The 26,020-nt window shown below is 32.0% G+C and overlaps 1 protein-coding gene across 7 annotated transcripts in view; it reads left to right on the forward strand.

Moving 5' to 3' along the window:
* The first annotated feature begins 1,702 nt into the window (after window positions 1–1,702).
* LOC118184066 (uncharacterized) overlaps window positions 1,703–26,020 on the forward strand; it is a 135,292-nt gene continuing 110,974 nt past the window's right edge. For 4 of the 7 annotated variants that reach the window (XM_035353705.2, XM_035353707.2, XM_035353706.2 and 1 more), the window contains exon 1: window positions 1,704–1,976. In XM_035353705.2, coding sequence (XP_035209596.1) covers window positions 1,847–1,976 — 130 coding nt within the window. In that variant the 5' untranslated portion in view covers window positions 1,704–1,846. Of the gene's footprint in view, window positions 1,977–26,020 lie in introns of all 7 variants that reach the window. The other 3 variants (XM_035353708.2, XM_035353709.2, XM_035353711.2) reach the window with 1 other exon arrangement.

Consider the following 26,020-nt stretch of genomic DNA (forward strand, 5'->3'; position numbering starts at 1 on the left):
TCGCATTGTGATAAAACAACCGTACCTAGAGCCATCAAAATTTGACTAACGTAATCTTCCATAGAATATGGGCGTGTGGAAGCCCTAATTTGAATTTGAAATTTGTCTTATTATCTATTTCATATTTTGTAACACTTTAACGAATTTTTGATTAAAAAAACTAGACGATTTCAAAGCGAGAAATGGCAACGTTGTACATAAAAATCATTTTTATCTCCAGCGCGTGAGATTGCATATTGGAAATTCTAAAGATATGCTCAATTTAAAATTATTTTGCGGTAGTGCTCTTGAACTGAATTTTATGGTTTACGGGCGAAGAATATAATCTTTAATAAATAAAGGTAATACACAAAATATTAGAAAAACGCCTATTTGGACGTAATTTAAAATCTGAAACCTTTCAGATTTTAAAATTATTTTTTCTTTTCTTTTCTTTTTTCCTTGCTGAAACGGTAATGTATTTTGTAACGATATTTTTATGTTCTTCTGTTTTCACCTTCTTATATTTAAAAATGAAACACAGAAACTCAAGCTTTAGCTTTTAAAATTGAAATAATCTTCGAAATGAAATTTAATTGTCGTTAATGATCTTATTTTTTCAAATCATTATCATTAAATACCGGATCTGAGTATGATCCAATCACACATGCCTTAGAGCACACAGTTGCACATGCCTTAAATCTAATAACAACAAAACATATTATAATTTTTGGAGCATTTCCTGTCGTTTTGCATTCCATTGTAAATTAGGAGAATACTCTAAATAGCGAACTATAAATTTACATGAAGTCAAATCAAAACTTTCAGAATAAATCTACTTCTTTGTGTTTAACGGTCAAATACTTAAAAAAGATTAAGAATTTCAGATACTATGGCCTTCTTGAATAATTCAGTTTAAAATTTCTGCGTACATTTCAATTACAAACCTGAGAATGAGATTATAGTCTTTCTCAAAGAACGAAATACCCGCGCATTTCGGAAAACCTGCGCGCTTGAATGATTTCTGCAACTAAACCTAGCAGAAGAGAAAAGGTGGGCGTGTACTTTTGCTTTCGAGATTAACGCTCATGCAGATCGAACGAAACCAGGCGCTGACCATTGCGTCCTACTGTCGACTTCTTATTGGCTACCTCTTTTCGTGGATGGGTTGCCATATAAGATAAATATGAATGTTTCTAGCAATCGTGTTTATTAAAGTAAATTTCATTTTTCATTTATGAGAGATAAAACCAGCTTTTAATGGAAAACACAGCTGCTGAAAACATACAAATAAGCATTAGTTTCACTTTGCAATTTTCACATCTGTTCAAAACATAAAAAAGCATACTTTACGTTGAAAACTAATAAGAATATAAGAGGACTTATGTATTCTTTTTAATAATAAGATACAATAATTAAAAAAAAAAGAACGTGTCTTTTACACATAATTTTTTTAAGCAATCCTATTTAGCTTAAGGGAACAAAATATATACAGCATGATTACTTTTCTAATTTTTGTACTTATAATTTTCTAGATATCCTTTGCAAATTTGCATTTTCAGATAATTTTTATTTATTACAGTAATCAGTTTTCTTTTGTGTTCTCTGGTTTCGTTTTAATATAATTTTGTTTTTAAAATGTGCCATTGGCGATGGTTTGGCGACAAGATTACATTTAAACTATTAACCCTAGAATAGACTTGATGTTTTCCGCCATCTTGTGATTGCCACTAGGTAGACTACACGTAACAGTCGATGACGAGAAGTGCCGGTGGTGTCTGAGTCTCCCGCTGGTGTGTTTTGTTCGGGGTACGGGGTCTCAATACCCCCCTTATTCACTTGTACATAAAGAAAACTAAATTTCGAAATGTCGGGACAAACTTTAAATGACAGATTAACAGCTGCAAGGCATGCTCTTGCTGGACAAGGGCTAGCTAGGATAGTGTGCAAGGCTACGACTGAAGAAATAATAGGACCAAAAAAGAAACATTTAGATTGTAAGTATGCTTAAAATAGGATATTATATTAGCATTAAGTATCCTTATGTGAAAAATGATTGTGGCTTCGCTAAAATAGTATTTAATGTTATTTATTTAAGTATGAAAAGTGACAGCTACGAAATGAGCTTCTTATATTCCTGTAATTAATTTATATCTTATTCAACTAAAAATTAAATACCTGTACCTTTTGGAGTGATATGTATTTAGTGGAGATTTTGAATATATCTTTTTTTTATTCTTGCGGTATTACAGCTTGTTTTGCATTACGTATTTCTAAACCAACATGCGCGAACTAGTACCGCCCCCTTAGACATTTAATAGAAAGTTGTTCGATTTCGGTGGAAAAAGGATGTTTTATATTTAATGTTTTATTCATTACACTTTTAATATATTTTGAATATGAGTTTTTGGTAGCTAAAATTTGTCGTTTCGTCATTTAAATTTGAATAATTTTTGTGGTTTTTGCAAATATAACCTACATTGTAAAATGCCATTTAGAGTAAAATCTATGTTCTAATTATGAATTTTTTAAAGAATTCAGTTTTTCAGGTATAAGTTAGCTTTGTTTTAGCATCTCTAATAAGCAAATTGTTCACTGTTTTTGTTTCGTTCATGGAAGAATAATTAATATTTGTGTTCTGCCAAAACGCAAATAAAATTTTGCCACAAATTAGTATTTAATGTGGTGAGCAATTTTTGTATCTACTATGGACAATTCAGAGAGAAGAATAATTGCTTGTTTCTCATCCTTTATACAAAAAATAGATAGTGTATTTAAAATGTCTACCCCTTTTATTTAATATATTATTAAAGCATTCAAAACAGCTAAATTTATATGTTCCTGTCTTAGTGTAGAGTGCATGCTATATTTACTGCTTTTCAACTTTTAAATCGAAAGATTCTTCTGGCAAATATTAAGAAAAAATTTTCAGTTAGGAAATGTACATCCAAAAATGTCACTGAAGTAATAGTGTATTATAAAATGAAAGCTAAGGCAAGAAATGATAAGTCATTCATTTTTTGAACAATAAATTGAATATAAAAGACAAGTTGTTGCCATCTGTGTTGTAAAATTTGACTAAGTATCCATTAATATTTATTTTTCAGTTTAGCTTTCAATATGTATTTAATGTAAATTTTTTTATATTTACTGTAAAATATTTAATAAAGATAGTCATTTTTATAAATGTAACTTGTGTTTCGTATTTTCTTCAGCTACAAGCGTTCATTCGGAAGTTGTAAATGACTAGTTCTGAAGTTCCTGTGTAATTGATAATTTTTAGACAAAGAATTAAATTTTACCCAAGGAACTAATGTACAATTTTAATTTTTAGTTTTTTTAAATTATAGCCATGGATCTTTGGTATACAATTACAGAATTTTTAATTTCATGTAAAATATAAAAGAAAAAAAATTAACATTCATCTTGTTTTGTATTTATTTCTTTATTATTGATATTAGAATAGTTTGTTGTACAAATTTACTTTTTTAAAAAAGTTTTCTGAATATTAAATTACATATTACTAAATTTCAACTACTATAATTATATTTTTTGGCTGTATATGATTTAAATTATATATTTGAGCAGTTAAATATGTAGGAAGTTTAAATGTTTATCTAATAAGCACAATTTTACTTTCTATTGAAGGAAGATGAGATTTTAATATAGTAGGTATCTTGTTATCTTGTAGAGTTATTCATTTGTATCATGCTGACTTATCTTAATTTTATATTGTCAGTTAGACTGTATTTTTCACAGATTCATAAAACTATAAATTCATTCTTTCATTTTATAGTTAAATTTGTATGCATCCTTTTAAATTTAATTATCAGTATAAAGTTGATGTTTTAACAGGAATATGTTTGAGGTCATTGTGGAACCATGCGTTTTTAACAGAATATTGATATCAGTCTATATAATTTTATTTTGTGCTTTTTATAATCCAGTGATAGGTTTTTGCTGTTGCTGATTCATGCTGAGATACAGCATATTGAATCATTGAAATAGTCAGCAGTCTTCTAATTTCTATTAAATTCAGATTTTTAAATAATTACATTCATAAATTGTTTATCTCCTAAATTACACAGTGGCCTTTATCTTATAGCTTGGCAATTTATTTTTAATATGATGAAATCTATCATTTCCATGCATGACCATTTCTGATACTAATATTTCTCTGAGCATAAATATCAGAGTTGGAAATAATTTTCTGAGATGATTATCATTACAGGACAAAAATAACTTAGAACTTAAGCAAGTTTGTAATTGTACTTAAGATTGTTTCACTGTAAGTTCATGTTTATTTCTGAACAAGTTTTAGCTTTTCTGAAGATGCTTTATTTAATTTGCTGGCATTGATCATTATTTTCTATATTCAACATCACGATAAATAGCAGTTATTGCAGTTTAAAATTTAAATATGTGTACTGCATTTGATTTAAAAATTATGGTAGTATCATAAAAAATTCTACTTCTCTTTATCGTAAAAATGAGAAATTCATTAGAAAAGATTTAAATAACTCTAGTCTGGAGATATATCCCCTTGCAGAATACATTTGTGATGAGTCGAATATATTATAATAGATATTCATAGGTAGTACTTATTTTGAAACCTGAAGACTTCTACAGTAATATAATTATAAAATTCAAGATCCCCTGTATTACTCTTGTGTACCAGTGCATTATTCTAGAGTTTATCAAATGCTGTCCAGATGGTATAGTGGTTAGGGGACCTGACTGCGATACCAAAGGGCCTGGCTTGAATCCCGGAAAAGGCGTGGTTGTAACTGTCTGTCCCTTTATAGGAGGCAAAGGAACTCCACCTGTTAAGTGTTTCCATAATAAAAGTGACTACCACGTCTGGCCTTAGTTGTGGCCAAGTGGAAGTTGGCTGAGGGGCTACCATTGGGAAAAAAAATTATCAATTATTCTTTTCATTGTTCCCCTCAAAAAAAGCAGGCTGTATCCTAACAGTATATTTATTTTAAAAAATACTTTTAGATATCATAGGTTATGAATTTTTCCTCCAGTCACCAGATATTTCATAATTCAGCATTTGCCAGAAACTACGACTAAACTCGTTGGCCATTTTAACAGTTTCATCACTGAGAATGCTCTTGCAGTTCTTTCATTGGGTGATGAATTTCACATTCATAAGAGGAGAAACTGCGTCTAGATTTTGAAGGAGAACACCGCAAAGATGTATCTCGGGGTATTCCACCTTTCTCACTCTGTTGTTATCCCGAGAAGATTTTTGGCTTTACAATAATGCTAAGCTAAATGCTCCCACTGCAACAAAGACACTGTACACTTGCAAGCATCCATGCCTTGTCTGGGATTTGAATCCAAGGCTGTGACAATTATTTCCGTCATGTCTTATTGTCAATACTTTGTGTTTTAAGATGCTAAACAGATAACTGACATGATCACTTTTTACATTTATATTTCTGATTGCCTTTTATCTGAACTCTCCATAAAATCTTAAGCTTTGAGTATAACAGGATTAATTTTGCTCTTATTATTGCTGAATGTTTATAAATTGCTGGCTGGGTTACTCAGTTTCATCAAATAAAATTTGTTGTTGATGGAGATAAAATAGCCATTATGTCATAAAGTAGTATTTTTCAAATGCAAGTTTGTTCAGCTTGTAAATGTTTCTTCAGTGTAGACATTTTCATTATTTAAGCCTTCAAAGAACTTTGACACAAATTGCTTGTATGTTTCAGATATATTGCAGAGCTAATTTATTTTAAACAAGATTTTAATTTTATATAAAAATAGCATATTGGATTTTTTAAATTAACAAAGAAAAATAATTTTTGTGGTAATAATAAAAAAAGGTACTTGTAAATTATCTTATCGGCAGTGGAAGTTGACTAACATCGAACTATGAAAGCTGGCAGGTATCCCTCCACAGTTATACCAGTTGTACATGTGGAATTCTGAGCCACACTTCTAGTTGCAGCTCTTAAAATAAAACATCTTCAGTCTTTCTACACAATTCACCTAATTGGTACTGCTACAAAAGTATTCAACAAACTTCGTTTTTGTCCTTCTTAAATAGGTTTTTGTCGATTTCTATTATTTTGCTATGCCTTTCAATTTTACTGATTAAAGCACTATCCATACATATTTTGCATAGGTGATTTTTTCCAATATATATTACTTCTTTGTTGGCCCTATCAAGCTGTTTTTTCTCCTTTCAACAGATGCTAATTTTTTCGACCAGCTGTAACTGAATAGGAGTTAGGTCACAAATGTGATTCTGCAGCCCTTGAATTCGTTCTTTTTCAAACTGTAAGGGAAAAATACACCAATAACAGTTAATTTATAGCTTTGTTCATAAAAACAGTCTGGATTTCATCAAATGAAAGCATAGATGTTACAAGAGTGTTATATCATGCTTATCCGTAATTGATGCCAAATCGCACTGCCTGGCAACAATTTCATAGTCAGTGGGATAATATGTAAGTATCAAAAAAGTTCTAAAGCATTTCTAACCTATTATAATTATCATATTAGAACATCATATAACAGGATTTCATCATCTGACAGTTTGGATTTTATGTAAACCTTCCGTATGATTAATGTAAAACGAGTGATAAATGGAAAATAAATGCAGTATTTGCTTTTGTTGAAAATCAATTATGTTTGAAGTATGTTATCTGCTCAGCTTTTAGATTTTCTATGAGTACTTTCCCATCGACTGTGAAATTTGATGAAGATCTTGTTTCACCAGTCGTTCTGGGGAAATTCAGACAAACTGATGTCTCTTTGTTTAAAGAACAATCCGTACTTAACTCATCTCTTTTTTCTCACTTCAATAAAAAGGCTTTTGTCGCTTTTTACTATTCTGTTAAGAATGTTGTTTTTTACTATTCTGTTACTTCTGATTTTACTGAAAACTGTTTAAAACACTGTGAATACAATCTTCCCGCAGATGATGGTTTGTCTTAATGTTTTGATGATCATATTCAGATGACCATATTGTACCTATTACTATATATATATTTTTTGATGGTAAGATCCCATAACTTTGATAATTAATCACTAGCCTGCTGTTCAGATATAGTTATCTGGATGTGCCTACTTAAAGTGGACACATCAGCAAGAGAAATTCATTATGTGTTTGAATGCATAAAGCTTTGTTAATAATCTTTGTTCAGAGACACTTCCAGAACAGGTCTGTTAAAGAATCTCTCATAACATCACAGGATGGATAAAAAACCTCAGAGGTGATAAGATGGGCTGATTTTACAAGGGAAAAACCATGAGGTGGCCTTCGATTAATAGTGAAATTGCAGAAAACAACTGTGTGACTTATTTATGAAAATCTAGCAAGGCAGTGCATGATGCATAGTCAACATGTCAAAAACTGTGGCATGTTTTGTATTAGACTGCAGTTCAGTCCTCAGCATGGTACAGTTGTTAAAAACTAACATATCTAAAGTACAGAGTACTGCAGGATTTTGCAAGCATAGTTAGATGGTTTTGTGAAAACAGACTTGAGATTTTATGGCAAAAAGAATATGCATGCCACACTTGAACATGAAGTTGATTCCTAAAGATAAATATTTTCAGATCATAACCAATCACAGTGTGTTTGGGCTTTCTTATGGAATTTATTGTTATAAGGTTCACGTACCTTTAAATGTTTTGTGATAGGCTGTTTGCCTTGTTGGTAGAAGAGATACTTGATTTCCTTTTATAGCAAAATGATGCTTCACTGTTTTGACCTAGATACATGTATGATGACTAAAACTTTGCTAAAGCACTAGATTGCCCATTCTGATTCAAGTGATGTGCTATTGATAATCAAACTTTCCAGATCACTTGATATGCATGCTTTGTGGTTTTGTGCTTTGAGGATATGTGAAGGACAAATTATCATATCTCCATCAGGTCCTACAGTAACTAAAACACTGAATAGGTGGCATGGTCAACTCGGCTCTGTAGTTTATTTCGGCATGGAATAAACTACAGAGCTAATGAGACTGTAATGTGTCTGTTATGCCACAAAAAACACCAGAGTTGAACATCTATCAATGTCCATAGACATTTGGAGAGTTAATCATTCATGCTTTATCAGTTTCCTGAAATAAATTCATTACAACAGTCGCAGATGTTTTATTTTTCTACCATCCATTTTGAATTATTTTGTATTGTATTCTTTTTTGTATATTGCTTTGTCATTTGCAATGCATTGTCTCTTTCTTGTGAAGTTTAAGGAATCAGATACATGTAGAACACTTTTTAAATGAAGCTTTTCCCACAGTATATTTTTAAAGCAAAGGTACTTGTAAAATTTGCATATTTACAGTGTCTTCTACACAGTCAATTTGAAATGATGCCAATTTGAAAGTGTTGGTATTATGTATGTTCTGTACTGTGTAATGAAAATGTTTGAAAAGCTTGATTTTCCTTTGATGGAAAAATAAGGTCCATTATTTACTCCTTGTCTGTAAGAAATGTAGCACTAGCAAAGATTTATTATTAAATGATAAAGTTCATATTTGGGTGAATCTATTTAAAGAAAGATCAGGAGAAGATGCATGATGAATAAGATTTGGGCAAGTCATCTATAAATACCAATGATTTTGTGCGTGTTATAAATGCCATGATTTATGAAAACAAGCAATTTAGCATGTAAGGTTTTTCTGTATGTTTTCATGGTATAGTTGGAAAGTTCATCCATTGGGTGGTCGGTCAAGAGTTCGAATTCTTCTGAGGACAGTGCTGATCTTCATAGTTCCTGGCTCTGAAAAAATAATTCTAGTGGTCTCTACAGTGTTGCCTAACTGAAAGGCTATGAACAATAATTCATCACCACCAGGATTTGCTATTCGGGTTCCCCTCCTTCCCAGTATCCATTTAAGAGGTCCTGAGCTTGAACCCTGACAAGAGCATTGCACATTTTTGTTTCCTGCTGTGAAATAAAATGTCTAATGGTATCTTATAACCATTTCCATGCTTCTGGTGAGTTTCCACAAATTTTACAGTTGATTATTTACAAAACTGTAGTCAGAAAATTTAAGCTTCAATAAATTATGCTCTCATTTGCTTTCTAGAATGTTTACTGAGAAACACAAAACGAGATTAGCCATAGCTTTAACAGTTTTAACCTAATAATATGAACTATTGATCCACATTGTCATAGAAAGAGGACAAATGAATGTCTTGCATAATTCTGAATTCTAGTAGCAGTTATGAAGAGAATGAAATTTGACTGACAGTTTTGACATTTTGAGGATCTTATTCTGCAGTAGCTATGTTGTTTTCTGATAGACTTCATGCCACAAAAGACAACGGACACTGTTGTAAAGGTCAGAAAGGCAAAAAACATTGTTTAGCTGTATATTGTCTGACTTGAGGAAAAAAACTTTTTTTTCCCAGTCTGCATGAAGCTGTGACAGGCTGCCTCCTTGAGTTTAATTAGTTTGTGACAATGCTAAACTTCATATTGCTGCTTGAGCTGTATAGTAAGATCTTTTGGCTGGAGTGCTTAGATCTCTTACAGCTCAAACATGTGCTGACCAGCACCACATCTTGCTACATCTAAAAATGTTTCTTGCTGGTAATGCGTTTCTAAATCAACAAAGGAAACAGTCTAGAAATGATTATCTTAGGTGGTGCACTTCTTTGAAATGATTTTCCAGAAGCACGTTTCATTCTGACAGATGTTTCAATGGTAAAAATTGTGGAAAATTGCTAAAATTATATAATATGTTAGAAAAATAAAATTCTCAGTATTTAGTAGTATATTTTTATTGTAAAATGATCCTTATTTAAAAAAATGCTGATATTTTAATGTCTATATGCTCGTAACAGCAACTTTACTATGTTACTTTGCTGTGTAAAAGAAAGACAACTAGCAGGAAACATCAAAACCCAATGGGTTTATAAGGGATTTGATCTATAAAAGAAATATTTAAACTTCTTTTCCTTTTCTAATATATATTTTTTGCAGGAGCATAGATATCATTTTTTCATTGAATAGAATTATAATTTAAAAACAGAAAATTATTTTATGTAAGATTATTCTGTAGTACTGTTAAAATCATTAAGACTTTAAGGGCTTTAATCTGAAAAGATTTTGGCGTCACCGCATAAAATTATCCTTTTTTCTCCATTTGTTCTCTCTCGGTCTCGGTTTAGCTGCACCATACATTCTGTTGTAAAGCCAGCAATAGGCTATTTTTCTGGTGCCCCCTTTCCCTAAGCATCTTTTTTCTTTATTCATTGAGTTCCTTGTTGCCCTAAGAAAGAGCTTATTTTGCTCAATGGTTTATCCAGCTCTACTGATATAGTATCGACTTATCTAATCTTTGAAAGTGTGGCTCTTATGTTTTGAGATTATTTTTAATAATTAAGATGCTCTATAAAAAGCTGAGTTTCTTGTGATTATTGTACAAAGTAGTCATTAATTTCTATAAAAGTATAAAAAATTTCTGATCTTAAACTTTTACGATTAAAATATGTACACATAAATTCTTTTTAAAAGCTGTAATTTGAAGCATTTGGTGTGAAAAAGCATTAATTTGTTTTCAGTTTTATAATTTAAGAAAACCTACAATATACAGATTACATTTTACAGATATTCGCTGTGTGGTCCTTGATCATTATTTAGAATTCAGTTAAAGGTTTGTTTACATTAAAGCGTTTCAGGGCTGTTAACTAACAAGGAACTGCCCAGGTTTTGGCCAGCTTTTGGTGTAATTTCACACATCTTTGAAAGAGGTCACCTTTGATTTCAAATCATCTGCATAATGGATACTGAGATCATCTGTCTACTGTAGAGTCAAACATGAATGAGCCACATATCTTTGAATGAAATTTGTTACATAAGCCTGAAAATTAGGTTTCTTTGCAGATGTACAAGAATTATCCATATCTCTTTCCTTGTAGCATGGGAAAGCAAGTTTTCTTGTAATATTCTATATTTTTGCAGATTAACCATTTCTTGAAATTTGGATGTATTGTGATCACTGTCGTTGATCAAGATTAGGAATAGTCATGATGTGCAGTAGAGGCTTTTGTCCATCCAATGATGAGAGTCTGTTCTCCCGCACTCACCTGTCTCCTATTTTCATATCTTTATAAAGAGGATATCTCATCTAGCAACGGTCCCTGCTAGACGAGACTTTTCTGAGAAACAAGATTCTGGTAGCACAGGTTTAAACGGGAGGATTTCTAGAAAAAACAGATTCACTGGAAGTGAAGTCCCGCCTAGCTACAGAAACGATGTATCGGCTACACAGGATTTTTTGATACCTCTCCAAAAATGCTTTGACTCGAGTTCTGTCCCGGATAGAGATCAACCAATTAGACAAAAGTTCTGCTTCTGAAGGATCACATGATACCAATCTGGACGATAATCGATTACTGTTTGGCATTCAAGTCTTTGTAGTAAGTGAAAATGGTAACCTAGATACGGAGGTTTCCTGAAGATGTGCAGGTTCTGAGAATTGTCCCTTTCAACGTCCAGTCCTTCGTAGCCGAAGCATAATGTGATTGGGACTTTAGGCTGAGCCACTTCTTTTAGGTGTTGTTCTGTGATTATAGTGCACATAATTGGATTATCACATCTTAACAAAGTGTGAGGCTAGGAGAAATTTTTTCAAGAAATGAAATTCTCCTTTTCCCACCATTGGTTTCCTAGCTGAAACAGTTTTGCTGGAACTGATGTCTCGGCTAGCTACACGGGATATAAATTTTCTGTCTCTTATAAATGTAAGCAAAGTATAATTAAATGGATAAATTTAACTATATATGTTTTTTCTAAGCCTCCACTCAAAAAAATTACTTTGCATTTATGCTAAACTAAGTTATTGCAAAACTGGTGGGTGGGAAAGAAATTTTACTACCTACAAAGTGGGCAGTAAGTTAAAGGTTGACTAACCCTGATCTAGATAACCATCTAGTCCATAGTTGATATATTTGCTAGTCATATGTTTTTCTTTTAATTTTTATTAGTGTGTTATAGTTAGTATCCACGTTTTCACACTGATCTGTCAAACATTTTCATTCTTGTTACTTTCACTGCTTCCGTAAATCATGAATTGATAACAGACAATCTGTGAATGTGGAACTGCAGCATTTTAAGTCTTGACTTGGTTTGGCAAAATCAGCAGCCATATATCCAGTGTTATAGTTTATCGAATATATTACAAAGATAACATCATATTGTATTCTTTTAATTTTTATTCTTATTTGTTTGTTAATTATTTTTATTTTGTTATCAGTCTGGTTTTATCTTATAGCTGTTCAGATAAATGTTTCACTGTAACTGTTGAAAAAAGCTGATTTTTCTTAGTAGAGTTAGTTTATTTGGTTTGTATATCTTTGCCTGATAGGTTTTATCTCTCGGTGTGATAGGTTGTCTATTTCTCTACTTTGAGAAATTGCTAGTGTTAGAAAATGTAACAATATTTCTGTCAGATCTATTTTTCATTTGTAACCAAGATGGATTAGAAGTTGAAAATCTAATGTAACTTTTATGAGGTATTAAGTTTTGGAAGGAAATCATAAATTTTTTCTGCATTTTCAGTAATTTGGATATGTATTAGTAACAGTTATTATGTTTTTATTATGCAGCAGAATTCAAAATTTTTAATGTAAGATTTCAATTAAAATGTGTACGATTTACGCTTCACAGAATTTCATACTTTTTCATGTAAACATAATGTAGTAAAAATGTTCCGAATTTTGAAAGAAATTAAAATTATAGTACCTTGATTACCTTCAAGATTTGTGTGCTTATATTATTCTATCCTAAATAACATTTATAAGGAATATGGAAGTACTATTCAGAATTTGGAAAACGTGTTTACTGATTTTGTTTTCATTCAAGTATACTCCTCTCTTCATAAGAGTACAGTACAAAGTCCGTAATCCGGACTCTTCGAGACTTTGGCGATTCCGGATTAGGGTTTTTTCCGGATTATAGATCATCAATTTAAATCTGGTAAGATGGCATGCAGAAATTATACAATTAAAAATATGAAACCGTAATTTATGAAATAAAGAGCAATTGTGATCTAAAGGGTATCAAATATTGCAAAAAAAGCTTAATATTTATTTGTTTACTTTATTAAACATTTCTTTCAATGTACGTTGTTTAAGTTGCTTCATTTTTTGTGGTAATACTTTCTCTTTAATTCTATAAACAGACATAATTTCTTGTTCAGTTACAAAGTTTCACTGTTCAAGTCCTGTAATTTCTGTATCGAGAATAGACACTAACTTGTCATTCGAAATTTTTTCATTTTCAATAACCTCTGTCACTTTTTTTACTATTGGAAGCGGTATTTTCTGGATCTAGAACCATACTACAGATTTCGCCATCTGTTAATTGATTGATGATTGGGGCATTGTGGTCGCAATGAAAAACTTCTGTTATATCATCTTCATTTATTACTGCTTTTCCACATTTCTTTACAAAATCCAATAACTGGAAAATTTCACCTTTAGTTTGCGATGTCCGAAAACCTTCAAATTCGCGGCTATCATCCTCATCGTTCTCACCATGAAATATGGTAGCTGGCCGTAAATTATGCCAAACATTTTTTAACATATCTGGGGACACATCCTCCCAACGCACATGCATAAAGCATACCAAAAAAAAAAGTTTGTGGCTTTGAGGTCCGGATTATAGATCATTCCGGATAATGGACGTCCGGATTACAGACTTTGTACTGTATTTGTAATTTCTGGGCCTACATGATCTTAGTTTCTTTTTTTTAATTTGCATGGAATTTTTTCCTAAATGGTTTGGTTTTAAGTAAACGTAGGAGGGGTTTCTTTTAACATTCTTAATTTTCAGTAAAATTTTATAATTTTTTATGAAAATATTTGTTTCTGGATATGTTATTACAGGGTTCATAGCCACATTTTAGTTAAAAAAATAAGCACTTTTCAAGCACATTTTAAGGAAAAAATAAGCACCTGTCTAATTACATTACACACAACTGCATAACCTTAAAAGAAAAATTAGACTTGTAATTTAAAATATGAGCAATGCAATATTTATTAAGAGAATAAGCATTACCTCAACAATGGAAAACAATTAACTTTTTTTTTTAAATTTTAAATGACAGTTCAATTTACAGAATTAGTTTACAATGAGAGAAAAAAAACTATGCAGAACTAAACTATATTACAAAATTTAATGATGATATTTCAGTTGAAAATATAGAAAATAAATAATAATAAGCCATATTAATTGTATTCATTTGGCACCTAATAATAAATACAATTTATTTTCCCACTCATATTAATATTTAAATAATTTAACTTAAATCAAAATTCTGAACATTTTCTAAATTTTCATTGCATAACAGTTTTCCCTTAACATATATCCCAAGCAAAGTAATTTAAGTAAAAAAGAGGCACATTTCTGAAATCAGAAGACGGGAAATTGCTTCATTCAGTCATCCTTTAACAGTAAAAGCTTAACTAACCCGCATACTCGGAAATTCCCGAATATTCCGGACAGTAACTGGAAAAAGAGGAGTGGGGGAGATTGTAGCTGTTCTTTAAATTTAAATTTAGGCTAAATAAATGATTTTGACATTTCGATATGTGCATCATATAAAAACCAACGGAACTGAGAAATATTCTGCTTAGAAAGCACAGTAAAACTCTTTTTAAGTGTGCATAATCAAATCTCAGACCGAACATCAAAATTAATTATCAATGCAAAATTTCTTCCATATGTGATATTACGCAATCGGAATCAACACCTGCCGGTATTCGGAGAAAAAAGAACTAAATGAAGGAAAAGAAAGAGACTTACTAATCTGGGGTGTTTCTGATTCTAATTTTCAACAGACTGTATTAAATTTCCGGAATAGAATCAATTTTCGCTTGGGTTGGGTAGACCGCAAGAACTTTTAGTCCTGTACAATCCAGATTGGACAGTGACAAAAAAAAAAGTCCGCTGCTTAATATTAGAGATTTTGCGGAGAAACTCCCAACCTCCGTACTGTATAATGTATTGGCAAAGAAAATGAAATTATTTTGACTATTCGATTTCTTTCCTTTTATTTAAGCCATTCCGCATATTATTCCTTAGAAAGCTAATCTGTGTAAAAACACACCCATTTTTGGAAGTTTATCTGTACTTCAGCAGTTACTGCAACTATATTATTATAAATATTCATACATATGCTCATAATATAAGCATAACGATCATAATAAACACGAATATGAACTGACCACGCGGAACGAGAATGCAAATTATTAAAATCTTGATAGAAATTCAAACGTGTGTAGTATTTGGGTGGGAAGAAAAGAGTACCGAATGCACCGGAATTTTCTACGTTTTCGCAATTCTTTGGCCAATAGAACGACGTGCACCTGTCTGTACTCTCGCGCGCACCATAGGTTACGTTAATGCAGAGGAAGGGGGGGAAAGCAATTTTCGGAAGTATGAGTCACCATCTGACGTTGCATATAAAAAAGAAAAGTTGTTTCGGCTTTGGTACGGAGAAAAAATGCGCGTTCATTAAAAACAAAGGATTAAAAAAAAAGCACTAAAAGCAAAAAATAAGCACTTAAAAAAAAAAAAAAAAAAAAAAAAAAAAAAAAAAAAAAAAAAGGACTTTAAAGAAAAAGTAAGCACCTATAAGGGCCTTTATATTTCATTTTCAGATATAAGAACTTATAAGCACTTGTAAGGACCGCTACGACGAACCCTGTATTATATAAGAATTTTGTTTTAATCTGATTAGTAAGTCAGCTAAATGTCTTATAATTTAAATGAATAAACATAAAAAGGATTATTTCTTGTAGTACTAATTTTGTTTTACTTGCAACGAAATGTTTACTTTCACCGTAAATTCTGTTGTGTATTTAAAATTAATGGTTGCTCATTTTTTAACTGTTAAGATGCATAAGTAGCTCAAGTGGACAGCTGTGCCATCTTGGAATATCTTGGACTTATGTCGTGGTTAACAAATAATTAAATAATTTTTTATGCAGAAAAATGCCTGTGACGAATTTCTGTCTGCATTGTGCATTAACGTTACTACGATAATTAAATGTATGTTTCCTCAAATGCGATGTCCGAGTTTGGTGTTGCTGATGCTTGTTTTGGGACATTGCTCTATGTTAGGGCGGCCGTTGAAATCCATCCTAGTGAGGTCGATATACTTTCTTTTTTTGTTTAGATTCACATACCTGGACGTTTTTTCGTTTCTTTTTCAAGGTCTTCGCCGATCATCACCGGAGAGCAAAGAAAGTATTGACCGCCAAAAAACTGGTTTGGCTTCCTTTCCATTAACGGTCGTTTTCTATTGCGCGCGGTCAGTGGCGGCAAAAGGTTGTCTTTAACTTTTCATAGCTACATTGGCCTTTTAGCAGTTGAATGATTGCTGTGAAGCACATGGATATTTTATTTATCCATAATTTTGGACAGGCATGAAAACAACGCTCATATAGAAATTACAGTAATGCTGAGTTTACTCTTCAGTTTGCAGCGGCCAATCAGTATTTCGTCATCTATTGGGTGTTTTGGTTTCTCCTTTCGAGACTATTTATGCTTCGATACCCAACATTTTGTTCGTTACCATTTATGCTTCGATATCCATCTGGCTTACTCAAAAATAATTTTCTGTCGGTTGATTAATAATTGGATTCAATATTTGCTCTAAGTTTGCGTGTGCTGTAGTGTTAAATGCCTCGGTTTTCTGAGCCGACAATGGGTGAAGTTCTATATGCAAAAAATTCTTATATATACATTTACGGGAAGCATTGGTTAGATCGCAACTATGCTTTTGAGTATTTTCTTAGTATTCTTCTATTTTATTTTTTATAGTATATATAAAATATTGAATATCGTAATATATGCAGAAAATGGAGAACTACTGCTGTACGTGCGAATAAAACAAAATTTTATAACAGTTGGCTTTTTTTTTTTTTTTTTTTTTTTTTTTTTTTTTTTGACAGATTTAAGAGGTGAGAAAGCCATGTCAGCGTTCTCCTTTGTAGAAAAAAAAAAAAAAAAAAAAAAAAACTGAAATGTTTCAGATTTTAAATTACGTCCAAAGGGGCGTTTTTTAACATTTTGTGTGTTACCTTTCTTTATTAAATATAATGTTCCTCGCACTTAAACCATAAGATCCAGTGCAACAGCAATATCGCAAAATAGTTTTAAAACGAGCATATCTTTAGAATTTCCGATACAGAGACTCACGCGCTGGAGATAAAAATGTTTTTTCTGCACAACGTTGCCATTGCTCGCTTTGAAATCCTTGAGTTTGTTAATCAAAAATTTGTCAAAGTTTTAAAAAATAGGAAATCGATCATAAAACAAATTTCAAATTTCAAATTTGGTCTTCCACATGCTCATATTCGTTGGAGGATTACGTTATTCAAAATTCGATGACTCTATGTACCGTTATTTTATGACAATGTGAGAAATATACATACATTTACGCAGATTTTCATTATTTAATTTCTTCAAATATAATGCAGGACTCTTAACATTTTATGGCAACAGTTTGAAAAGTGAACCGACATTTATCCGTCCGACGCAAAATGCCAAAACGAAACTAATAGTCCTTCGGGATTCAAATCGTGTAGCTTGGTGGTACGTTGAGCAGAAACAAGAAAAGAATGCCATCTAATTTTAATTTCACTTTTTAAACACAAAGGAAATAAGAATGCAAATGTTTTGTCATCTTTAAATTTCATTTCTCCATGTTATAAAAAACTAAACTATAGGAATCTGGTGTATAATTATGGTTACTAGACATCTGGAATCAGCCTGTACATTCCGGGATTGGAAAATGGCGGGAATTTTTGACCAAGAATGATTGCTCATCCAGTTCATTAGTTCCGCCGCTAAATGTCTTTAATCAGTACGGTTCTTTTGGAGAGCGATTCAGGAATTCTTATCATTCAACGCATGCGTATTAGGATTTTAAAGACCATTGTAAAGTAGCTCTCTTCTGATAAACTTTTTTTTAGGCAAATGAAAGAAAAGTTGGTAGCGCTTTAGCAAGTGTTCCTTGGCTGAAGCTGACTGTACTCATTTTAAAATTTTTTATTTATCTACAATTTCGTGACTGTTACTCTACTAAGTTTTCTTCTGCTCGATGTTTATCTGAAAACACTATTACCTTTTATTAATTATTAGAACCTTTTATTTAATTATTTATTTGTACCTGTTAGAAAATCTGAGCCTAGAATATTTGATTTTTAACGTGTATCTCCCACTGACATGAAATTTGTCCTTGGTTTCAAATTTAGATGGACGTTGGAACGCTCTGTTGGAGTTGAAAGGCAAGAGATGGCTACTGTATGTAACTGAAAAATGGGTTTTTTGGGGTTAGGAGAAGTTTAACTAATTTAAAGTTCAAAGATATTTTAGATTGTTTCCTTGTATGTATTTTTTATGCAAATTCTTCTGAAAGATAGTATTAAAGTTATTTAAATACGAAAATATATATATATAAGTTTAAAATAAACGGACCCCCCCCCAAAAAAAAAGATCTGATATTCGGAGAAATAACCAATATTTGCTGAAAAATTTGGCATTTGTTTAATCTGTTTAATCTCAGGAAATTAAAAATTTGCGGAAACTCAAAGCCCCCATAAAATCACCTTATGTTGATTAATGCATACTCAAAATGTTTTAGTCTAAAGGTGCTTTGTCCTTGAGGGACTATTGTTTTCGTTTTGCTTCCAATCACTCTGAATGTCCATTTCAATTTTCAAACTGTTGCCACCCAGTACTATCGCCCTGTATTATATTTAAAGAAATTAAATAATGAAGAATCTGCATAAATGTATGTATGTTTCTCGCACTGAGATAAGACAACGGTTCCTAGAGCCATCCAGTTTTGAATGACGTAATCCTATTGCGAATATGGGTATCTGGAAGCCCAAATTTGAAATTTGGAATTTGCTTTATTAACGATTTCATATTTTGTAAAACATTAACGAATTTTTGGTTAACAAACTCAAGGATTTCAAACATTATCTCCAGCGCGTGAGACTGCTTTCGGAAATTCTAAAGATATGCTCAATTTAAAATTATTTTGCGATATTGCTCTTGAACTGAATTGTATGGTTTAAGTGCGAAGAACATGATATTTAATAAATAAAGGTAACACAGAAAATGTTAAAAAACGCCCCTTTGTTTGGACGTAATTTAAAATCTCGAATCTTTCAGATTTTTTTTTTTTCTTCGTGTTTGAAGTACGAAGTTCATAATATTTAATTGCAAGGGCGGACACTTTGCAGTTCATGTAACATATATATATATATATATATATATATATATATCGAGCCATTGTGAAAAGAATATTTTATCAACTGTTTGTAAATGGGTTTGTAACGAAAGCCTAATTGATGGTGTAGCATTGTGCATAGAAAAAACGTTCTTGAAATTACGTCTGCTGGCTGTCTGTATTAATCTAATTAAGATGGTTAAGTATTTTGTCTAGCGAACATTTGATTAATTTTAACTAGTGATCCTTGAGTATTTCTTACATTTTGCTTCTCAAAAGAAGCAATTTTTCTGTTTCAAGGCTAATCATTGGTAAAATGCTTGTTTGCTATGGTAGATGGGTTTTTAACGTACATGCATGCTTAATGTGTATCTCCTGGGAGAAAGGGTAGGTGTGAAGATTTGACGTCTATTTAACAATATGATATAAGGGACGCAGCCTATTTAACAATATATTCGAAATTATAATATTCATTGTAAAATGAAATAGAAATTTAACATCAGTCTTGAAAAATTAAACTAATCACTATAAATTTTCGATGGTATAGAATTTTCAGAATATTTAATATAACTGAATTTCTAAATTTAATTAACACGTAAATTTAAAATTTGAATAACCGAAAATATTTATCACGGATTGAAAAAAAAAATTGTTAGTCTGTTGAAGCTTTTGGTGATTTTTAAATTGCTCACTGTCTGTTTGTTGCTTTTAATAAGTTTTTCTTCAGTCTTCCCGCTTAGGAAGTTTCTAACCATCCCGCTTTTGAAAATTTCCTGACTTGGTTCTGTAGTTAATTAGTTTTAAAACTGTAGACTGCGTGTGAAATATACAGTAATGAAAGATTACAGGAACCCTTAAGTTTTCATGAGTAAAGAATTTGAGTAATATCAGAAGGGAAAAAAAAATTTTTTTTTTAAAATTTTTTTTTAAAGGTAAGGTTTTAAGGAAGTTCTTTATCTTCGTCTTATCTAAAAGGAGATTATATGTATATTGCCTTCCAGTTGTAAGGGAGTAATATCTTCATTCTCCCATACACATGATTACAAATGTATTTAGAAATGTAACACAGTGTCGGAAATTAAAGAATAGTTTCGCGGGTCAAAAATTAATCTTTCTATTAATAATAAATAGAATTATTCTTTAAATAAAGGGAAAGATAAGTTGAATTTACGACGAATAGCAAGTGTCTTAAATGGATTTTCATGTGCGTGTCGTACACGAAGGATAATGTCAAATCTAAAAATTTAGTATTGGAGAACGCACGTCTCATTCTCTAAATCTGCTTCCATTCGAACTAATTCTCTAAATCTGATTTGGTGATGCTATTCTTCTTGCGTGGTTGGATCAAGTACTTGATTATAATATTGGTGAGTTCAACCCAAATCATATAAATAAATCACGTGTTTACTGAAGAATATTGGTGAATTCTATTGAACTTTTTATGACTATTTTTATCTTTAAACATTTTTTATCTTTAATCTGCTATGCCAGAATTCGGCATTCGAAGTTTTCCAAGCTTGCGAAAAGTACACATGAATTCACTTGAAAAAATGAGAGATGGCCGTTCACCTTTAAAACAGGTTAACGAATGGGGTCAAGGTTATTGAATTAGAGTCTAGCCATTGTGATGTATTGCTAATTATATTTAATTTATTCGTACTGGATATTTAAAGAATACGAATCATGATTTTGAGCTAAAATTTATTGAACTGGCTTGCTTGCATGTTCTAAAAAATTTGAAACTGCAGTAATCGATGACACCATTTCTTCTCGACTCGGATTATGAATTCTCTGGCATGGGAGACATATCAGAAGAACTTAAGAGACGAAAACTGTTATTTCCTATATAAGTACTATTTCTGATTCTGAAAGTACAAAAGAATAATACACTTACTTTGTCAACAGAATTTGTTCTTTGTATGGCAAATTTGGATTCTCGACGAATGTTGAAATAGAAGCTATCTCTGATAAATTAGAGTTCATAGGATTTACCGAAAAGTAAAATTAATTATCAAATTGTTAATTGGTAAATCATATCAAATTGTTAAGTCTCCGGTAACAAGTTTTAAAAACAAACGAATTAGAATTTAAAAGTTTAAATAATTACAGGAAACATTGATTATGTAGTTTTTATGAGTGAATTTTTGACGGAAGTATTGAACTAGCAAGTAACATTAAAACAGACTTTCCTGTAGAGTTTTGATATCCAAAATATGCAGTTTTGTAGTTTTAAAACATATGAGTTCTGAAATTTCTCTTTTTAAGGGCTTGGAAATATTAGTAGTATTCTTCACAACGGTAATAAATTTTTTTTGTCTAAATTCGTGATTTTCCTTGTGTAATCGGGCTTTAGGGTTGACAGTACAAAATCATAGGACTGGTCGAATCTATCTGCTTGATCATTAAAGGCATAAGCAAGACTTAGTTCAACTATCTTAATATAAAACAAGGCAACGATACCGTTCGCACTGTACCCCTCATGAAAAATTCATAAGCTTTCAAATATTTGATCCCAAATTCTAGGTTTTGCAAGCGATAGATCAGCCGTTATCTGCAGAACTACTCAAAATTTCAACTTGTTCACCGTTTTCGCTTCTTGTGACTGTAGCAGTTGAAGCAAACTTAGGTATTCCTAAATATCTAAATATATATCAACTCAGTCATTGCTTCGATTAGTAACGCCAATCTTATACAGTGGGTAAAAAAAAGTATTGGCAATTGCCTATAATTGATCGTATTACCTAACAAAGACGACTGAGCTGGACATACGAACACAGGAGGTAATAAACACACAAATCTAATGAAACTTTCAATTTAATATGCCCTTTACACAAAATATACAACAAAAGCGTAAATTTGCATGTCAAAAAAGTATTGACAAATTTCTAACTGCTATGCAAATTTTGTTATGTTGAGGTCGTGTTTAGATTGATAAGAAACCATTTTAGTATAAAGTATGCAGTGCTACTTCAAAATTTTTAAAACGTTATTTTGCTAATACAGCATCAAAGATCGAAGGAGTTGGATGTTAATGTTAAAAACATGATTATTCAGCTCAGAAATGAGGGTTTAATTTACCGTGCTATAGGAATACAACTGAACATAAGGTTATTTACTGTTAGAAGTGTTTTAAAAAAGTTCAACGAGACAGGATCGATGCAAAATAAGATTAAAAGTGAACGGCCTCGAAAATTTTCTGCAGGGGAAAAACGTGCCATTAGCAAAGAGGTAAAGGGAAACCCTAAAATAAGTGCATCTCGGTTAGCCAAAGATGTTGCTAATACTTTGCATAAAACTTTAAGAATACCGACTCTATGGAATGTGTGACATGGAGAAAGTTATTATGCAAGGGCAGCTAGAAAGAAACCTTTCATTTCAGAAATAAACAGGAGAAAGAGATTAGATTTTGCAAAATCTCATATTAATTTATCAGACGAATTTTGGAACAGTTATTTTGTCCAACGAATCCAAGTTTAACATTTTCGAGAGTGATGGACGACAATATGTGTGGAGAAAGTCTAACACCGAAGTGGAAAAGCAACATTTAACACCGATTGTAAAACATGTTGGAGAGAGCGTCGTAGTTTGCGGCTGTATGGCAGCAAACGTAATTGGTAACCTGTGCTTCATGGATGGTATTATGACGGCTCTACGTATATTAACATATTGTACCATAACATGAAATTCAATGCCCAAAAAATTTGGCTTAGGTACACCATTTGTGTTTCAATGACCCTAAGGATACAGTGAACCTCACTTGGCAATAATTACTCTATAACTCTCCTCGCCAGTTAGACACTGCCTTAATTGCCTGTGTCCCAAATTGGACCTAGAATCCAGGAAACATAAAATTTTGTGTAAAAATGAACTTAAGCATACACTCCTGTAAGAATGGCACAAAATTCCCAACAGGACAATAACCAGGACTTTGATTTTTTTGTATGAAAAATAGATTACAAGCTGTTATAAATGCAAAAGGTATGAATACAAAGTATTAAATTGTCAATACTTTTTTGACATCCAAATTTACGTTTTTGGTGTATATTTTGTGTAAAAGGCATAGTAAAACTAAAGTTTCATTAGATTTGTGTCTTTATTGCCTTCTGTGTTCATTTTGTCCACCTAAACCTTTCAAGCGTTTCCTTTGATAGCTAGATTGATCAATTATAGGTGATTGCTAATACTTTTTTTACCCACTGTAGCAATCAGTTGTGCTTGAAAGACAGCAACATTGTTAGGCAAACGGGACGTTTTTGAGATACTGAATTGAGTATTGAAAAGTCTACAAAATACAGCGTAATAATATTATCTTTGAGTCGTCAACTGAAGATGTTATGTCCAAACATTGAACCACCAAACTGAATTTCTCCAGTGCAATAGTAACACTTTCTCCAGGGTGTTTCTTTGAAGCATTTGAAATATCGAATTCCTTAGCAGTCAATATCATATAACAGACTACCGTATCTTTTCCATTTTTCGGTTGGTACGTTCTGTATTCTTTTTTCTTCATTAAGTCGACAGGAATACGTTTATAGTGTAGCTGTAGAAACTGTTTTGAAGTATTTGGTTATACCTAACAGTGCAGTTCTTTGTATTTTTTGTATACATCACATCTTTTCCATGCATGCCCATAAAACGTATTCAGTTTTCTTCTGTCTTTCTGTATAATAGAGTAAGTTTAATATTTCACTTTGAAATTTCATTCTGTGCAATCCATTTAAGGATTAGTATATATTCTTTAATATTATCAAGATAGGAAGGGAAGATGAACTGGTCGTCAAGCTTTGAATGCTTTTGACTGTTTTATGGAAATACTTTGGAGTTCACAATTTAAAGTCGCACTTCTGCTTCCAATCACTGCTGTTCCCATAATGGAGCTTTTAAATAGGATCTAACTTTAGCTGTTTCTGACCCAGTCGTTCAAGGGTTGTAATTCACAGATAAATTACAGGGATGAGTCACTAACCTGTCTGCCACTTGCCGATACTAGAATAACAGAATCGTCCGCATAAGCTTTGCAGTTTTAAATTATCAGGTCTCGATTAATCAAGATCCGTATTGATAGTAATATTCTTGAATTAAGGCTCAGCAGGCTTTAGAGTATTATTTGTGGTACTAGCGATGTCCATTATTTACTGAGAATTTTGTTATTTATGAAGTCGAACCAAAGGAAATATTTTTCGGCCATCTCATGTGTTTTTTATTCATTCAGATCGCCAAACGTTGTGAAAGGCGCACTTGACGTTCAAGCAGATGACGCTTGAATGTCTGCCCTCGTTTTTATTGTTTCTTATGTCAGTACGCAGATCTGTTGCCTGCGTCGTACTTCTACCTATTATAAAGCCATATTATTTTAGATTTAGGCTGCCTTTAAGAATGATGATGAAAGAATCTCCCGATAATTTATCCAGAACCTTCCCTTTACTACAGTGGTATGAAAATTTGCATATTTTGCAATTTTATTGAAAAGTGCTGGACGTAAGGTATTATCTTCCCACATACCCACACATATACGCAGAAAAAATCTTTAGTATCGAATACGCAAGCGTAGACGTGTATGCTATTGTAATATTTAGGGAAAGCGCGCGAGGCATTTTCCTCACTTTCTTGCAGCAACATTTGTTGAAGATCCAAAAGCAAGTAAAATGAATAGCCTCCAAACTGGATGACAGAATGATATGGAGAATCGTCGGGAGACTAAAAGATGGGCAGTTTCAAGTCTAAATTACTAGCTATTTCAATGTAACATTTAGTGTCGTGTTGAACTTATGCAAACATTTTAAAGATATTGGATCCGTAAGAAAAAGGCATTGAAAAGATCATCGAAGAACCATGATGGCAAGTGAAGATTGAAATTTCAGCGAGGTATATAACAAGGAGTGCAGCAACTTTGCAGGTCTCTTATGACAATCATGCAGCTACAGGAAGCCAAGTTTCAAGAGTTACTGTGTGCAAAAAGCTACATGAAAGTGGTCTGTTTGCAAGAGGACTTGCTGTTTGCGTCTTACTCACTTTTGCGAACAAGACAGTCCGTTTAACACGGTGCAGAGAACATAAATTTTGAACCAAGCAGTCAGTGAGAGACTCTTCTTCTAATTCAGCCTATTTTTTTCTCGACGTACATTGCGGGGGGGCGGGGAAGACCGTTCTATATCTCTCGTTCTACTGGGGCGATTGACAAAATTCAAATGGCATTTTTCACGTCTCGAAAGCGCGGCTTAGTATATATATTAGATTTATATACAACATTGTTCTAACATAGTTATTTTGACAAAAAAATCGGACTTTTTCTGAAATAACATGCCAATTTTTTCCCATATTTCGATTCTACGACTCGAATATTAAATAAAATATTAAATTTTGTAAAATTTGGTACGAAATTTACGAAGAAATTCAAAAATTTATCTTGGAGAAATTTTTTCAGTTGCGCCAAGACTTGGCGAACTTCTTATGTGGCAATCAATTTTCCTTCCCCTTCCATTATGCCGGAAAAGAAAAAAAGGCGCCTCGTTCCTACCATTTTACATTGTGCATGAGCTGAAAAACGTCACATCGTTTTCTACTTCCAAGTAATTTTAGCAGAGTGTCTAAACCACATTTGATGTTTTATCCCTTTCAACAAATATGCCAAATTTCAAAACGGGCAAATATATAACTTCACGTATATCTTCGGAAATTTTGAATAAAAAAACTGGCATTTTTTGCAGGTATGCTTATAAATACGTCTACTTTAAGATGTTAAAATTTTTATAGATTATATTTCAAAAATGTTTTTGAAAAATTTATAAAAATTATTTTAAAATACA

Source organism: Stegodyphus dumicola, chromosome 12 (genome assembly GCF_044657685.1).
Source record: "Stegodyphus dumicola isolate Sdum_Otavi_A_Nest chromosome 12, ASM4465768v1".
NCBI lineage: Eukaryota > Metazoa > Arthropoda > Arachnida > Araneae > Eresidae > Stegodyphus > Stegodyphus dumicola.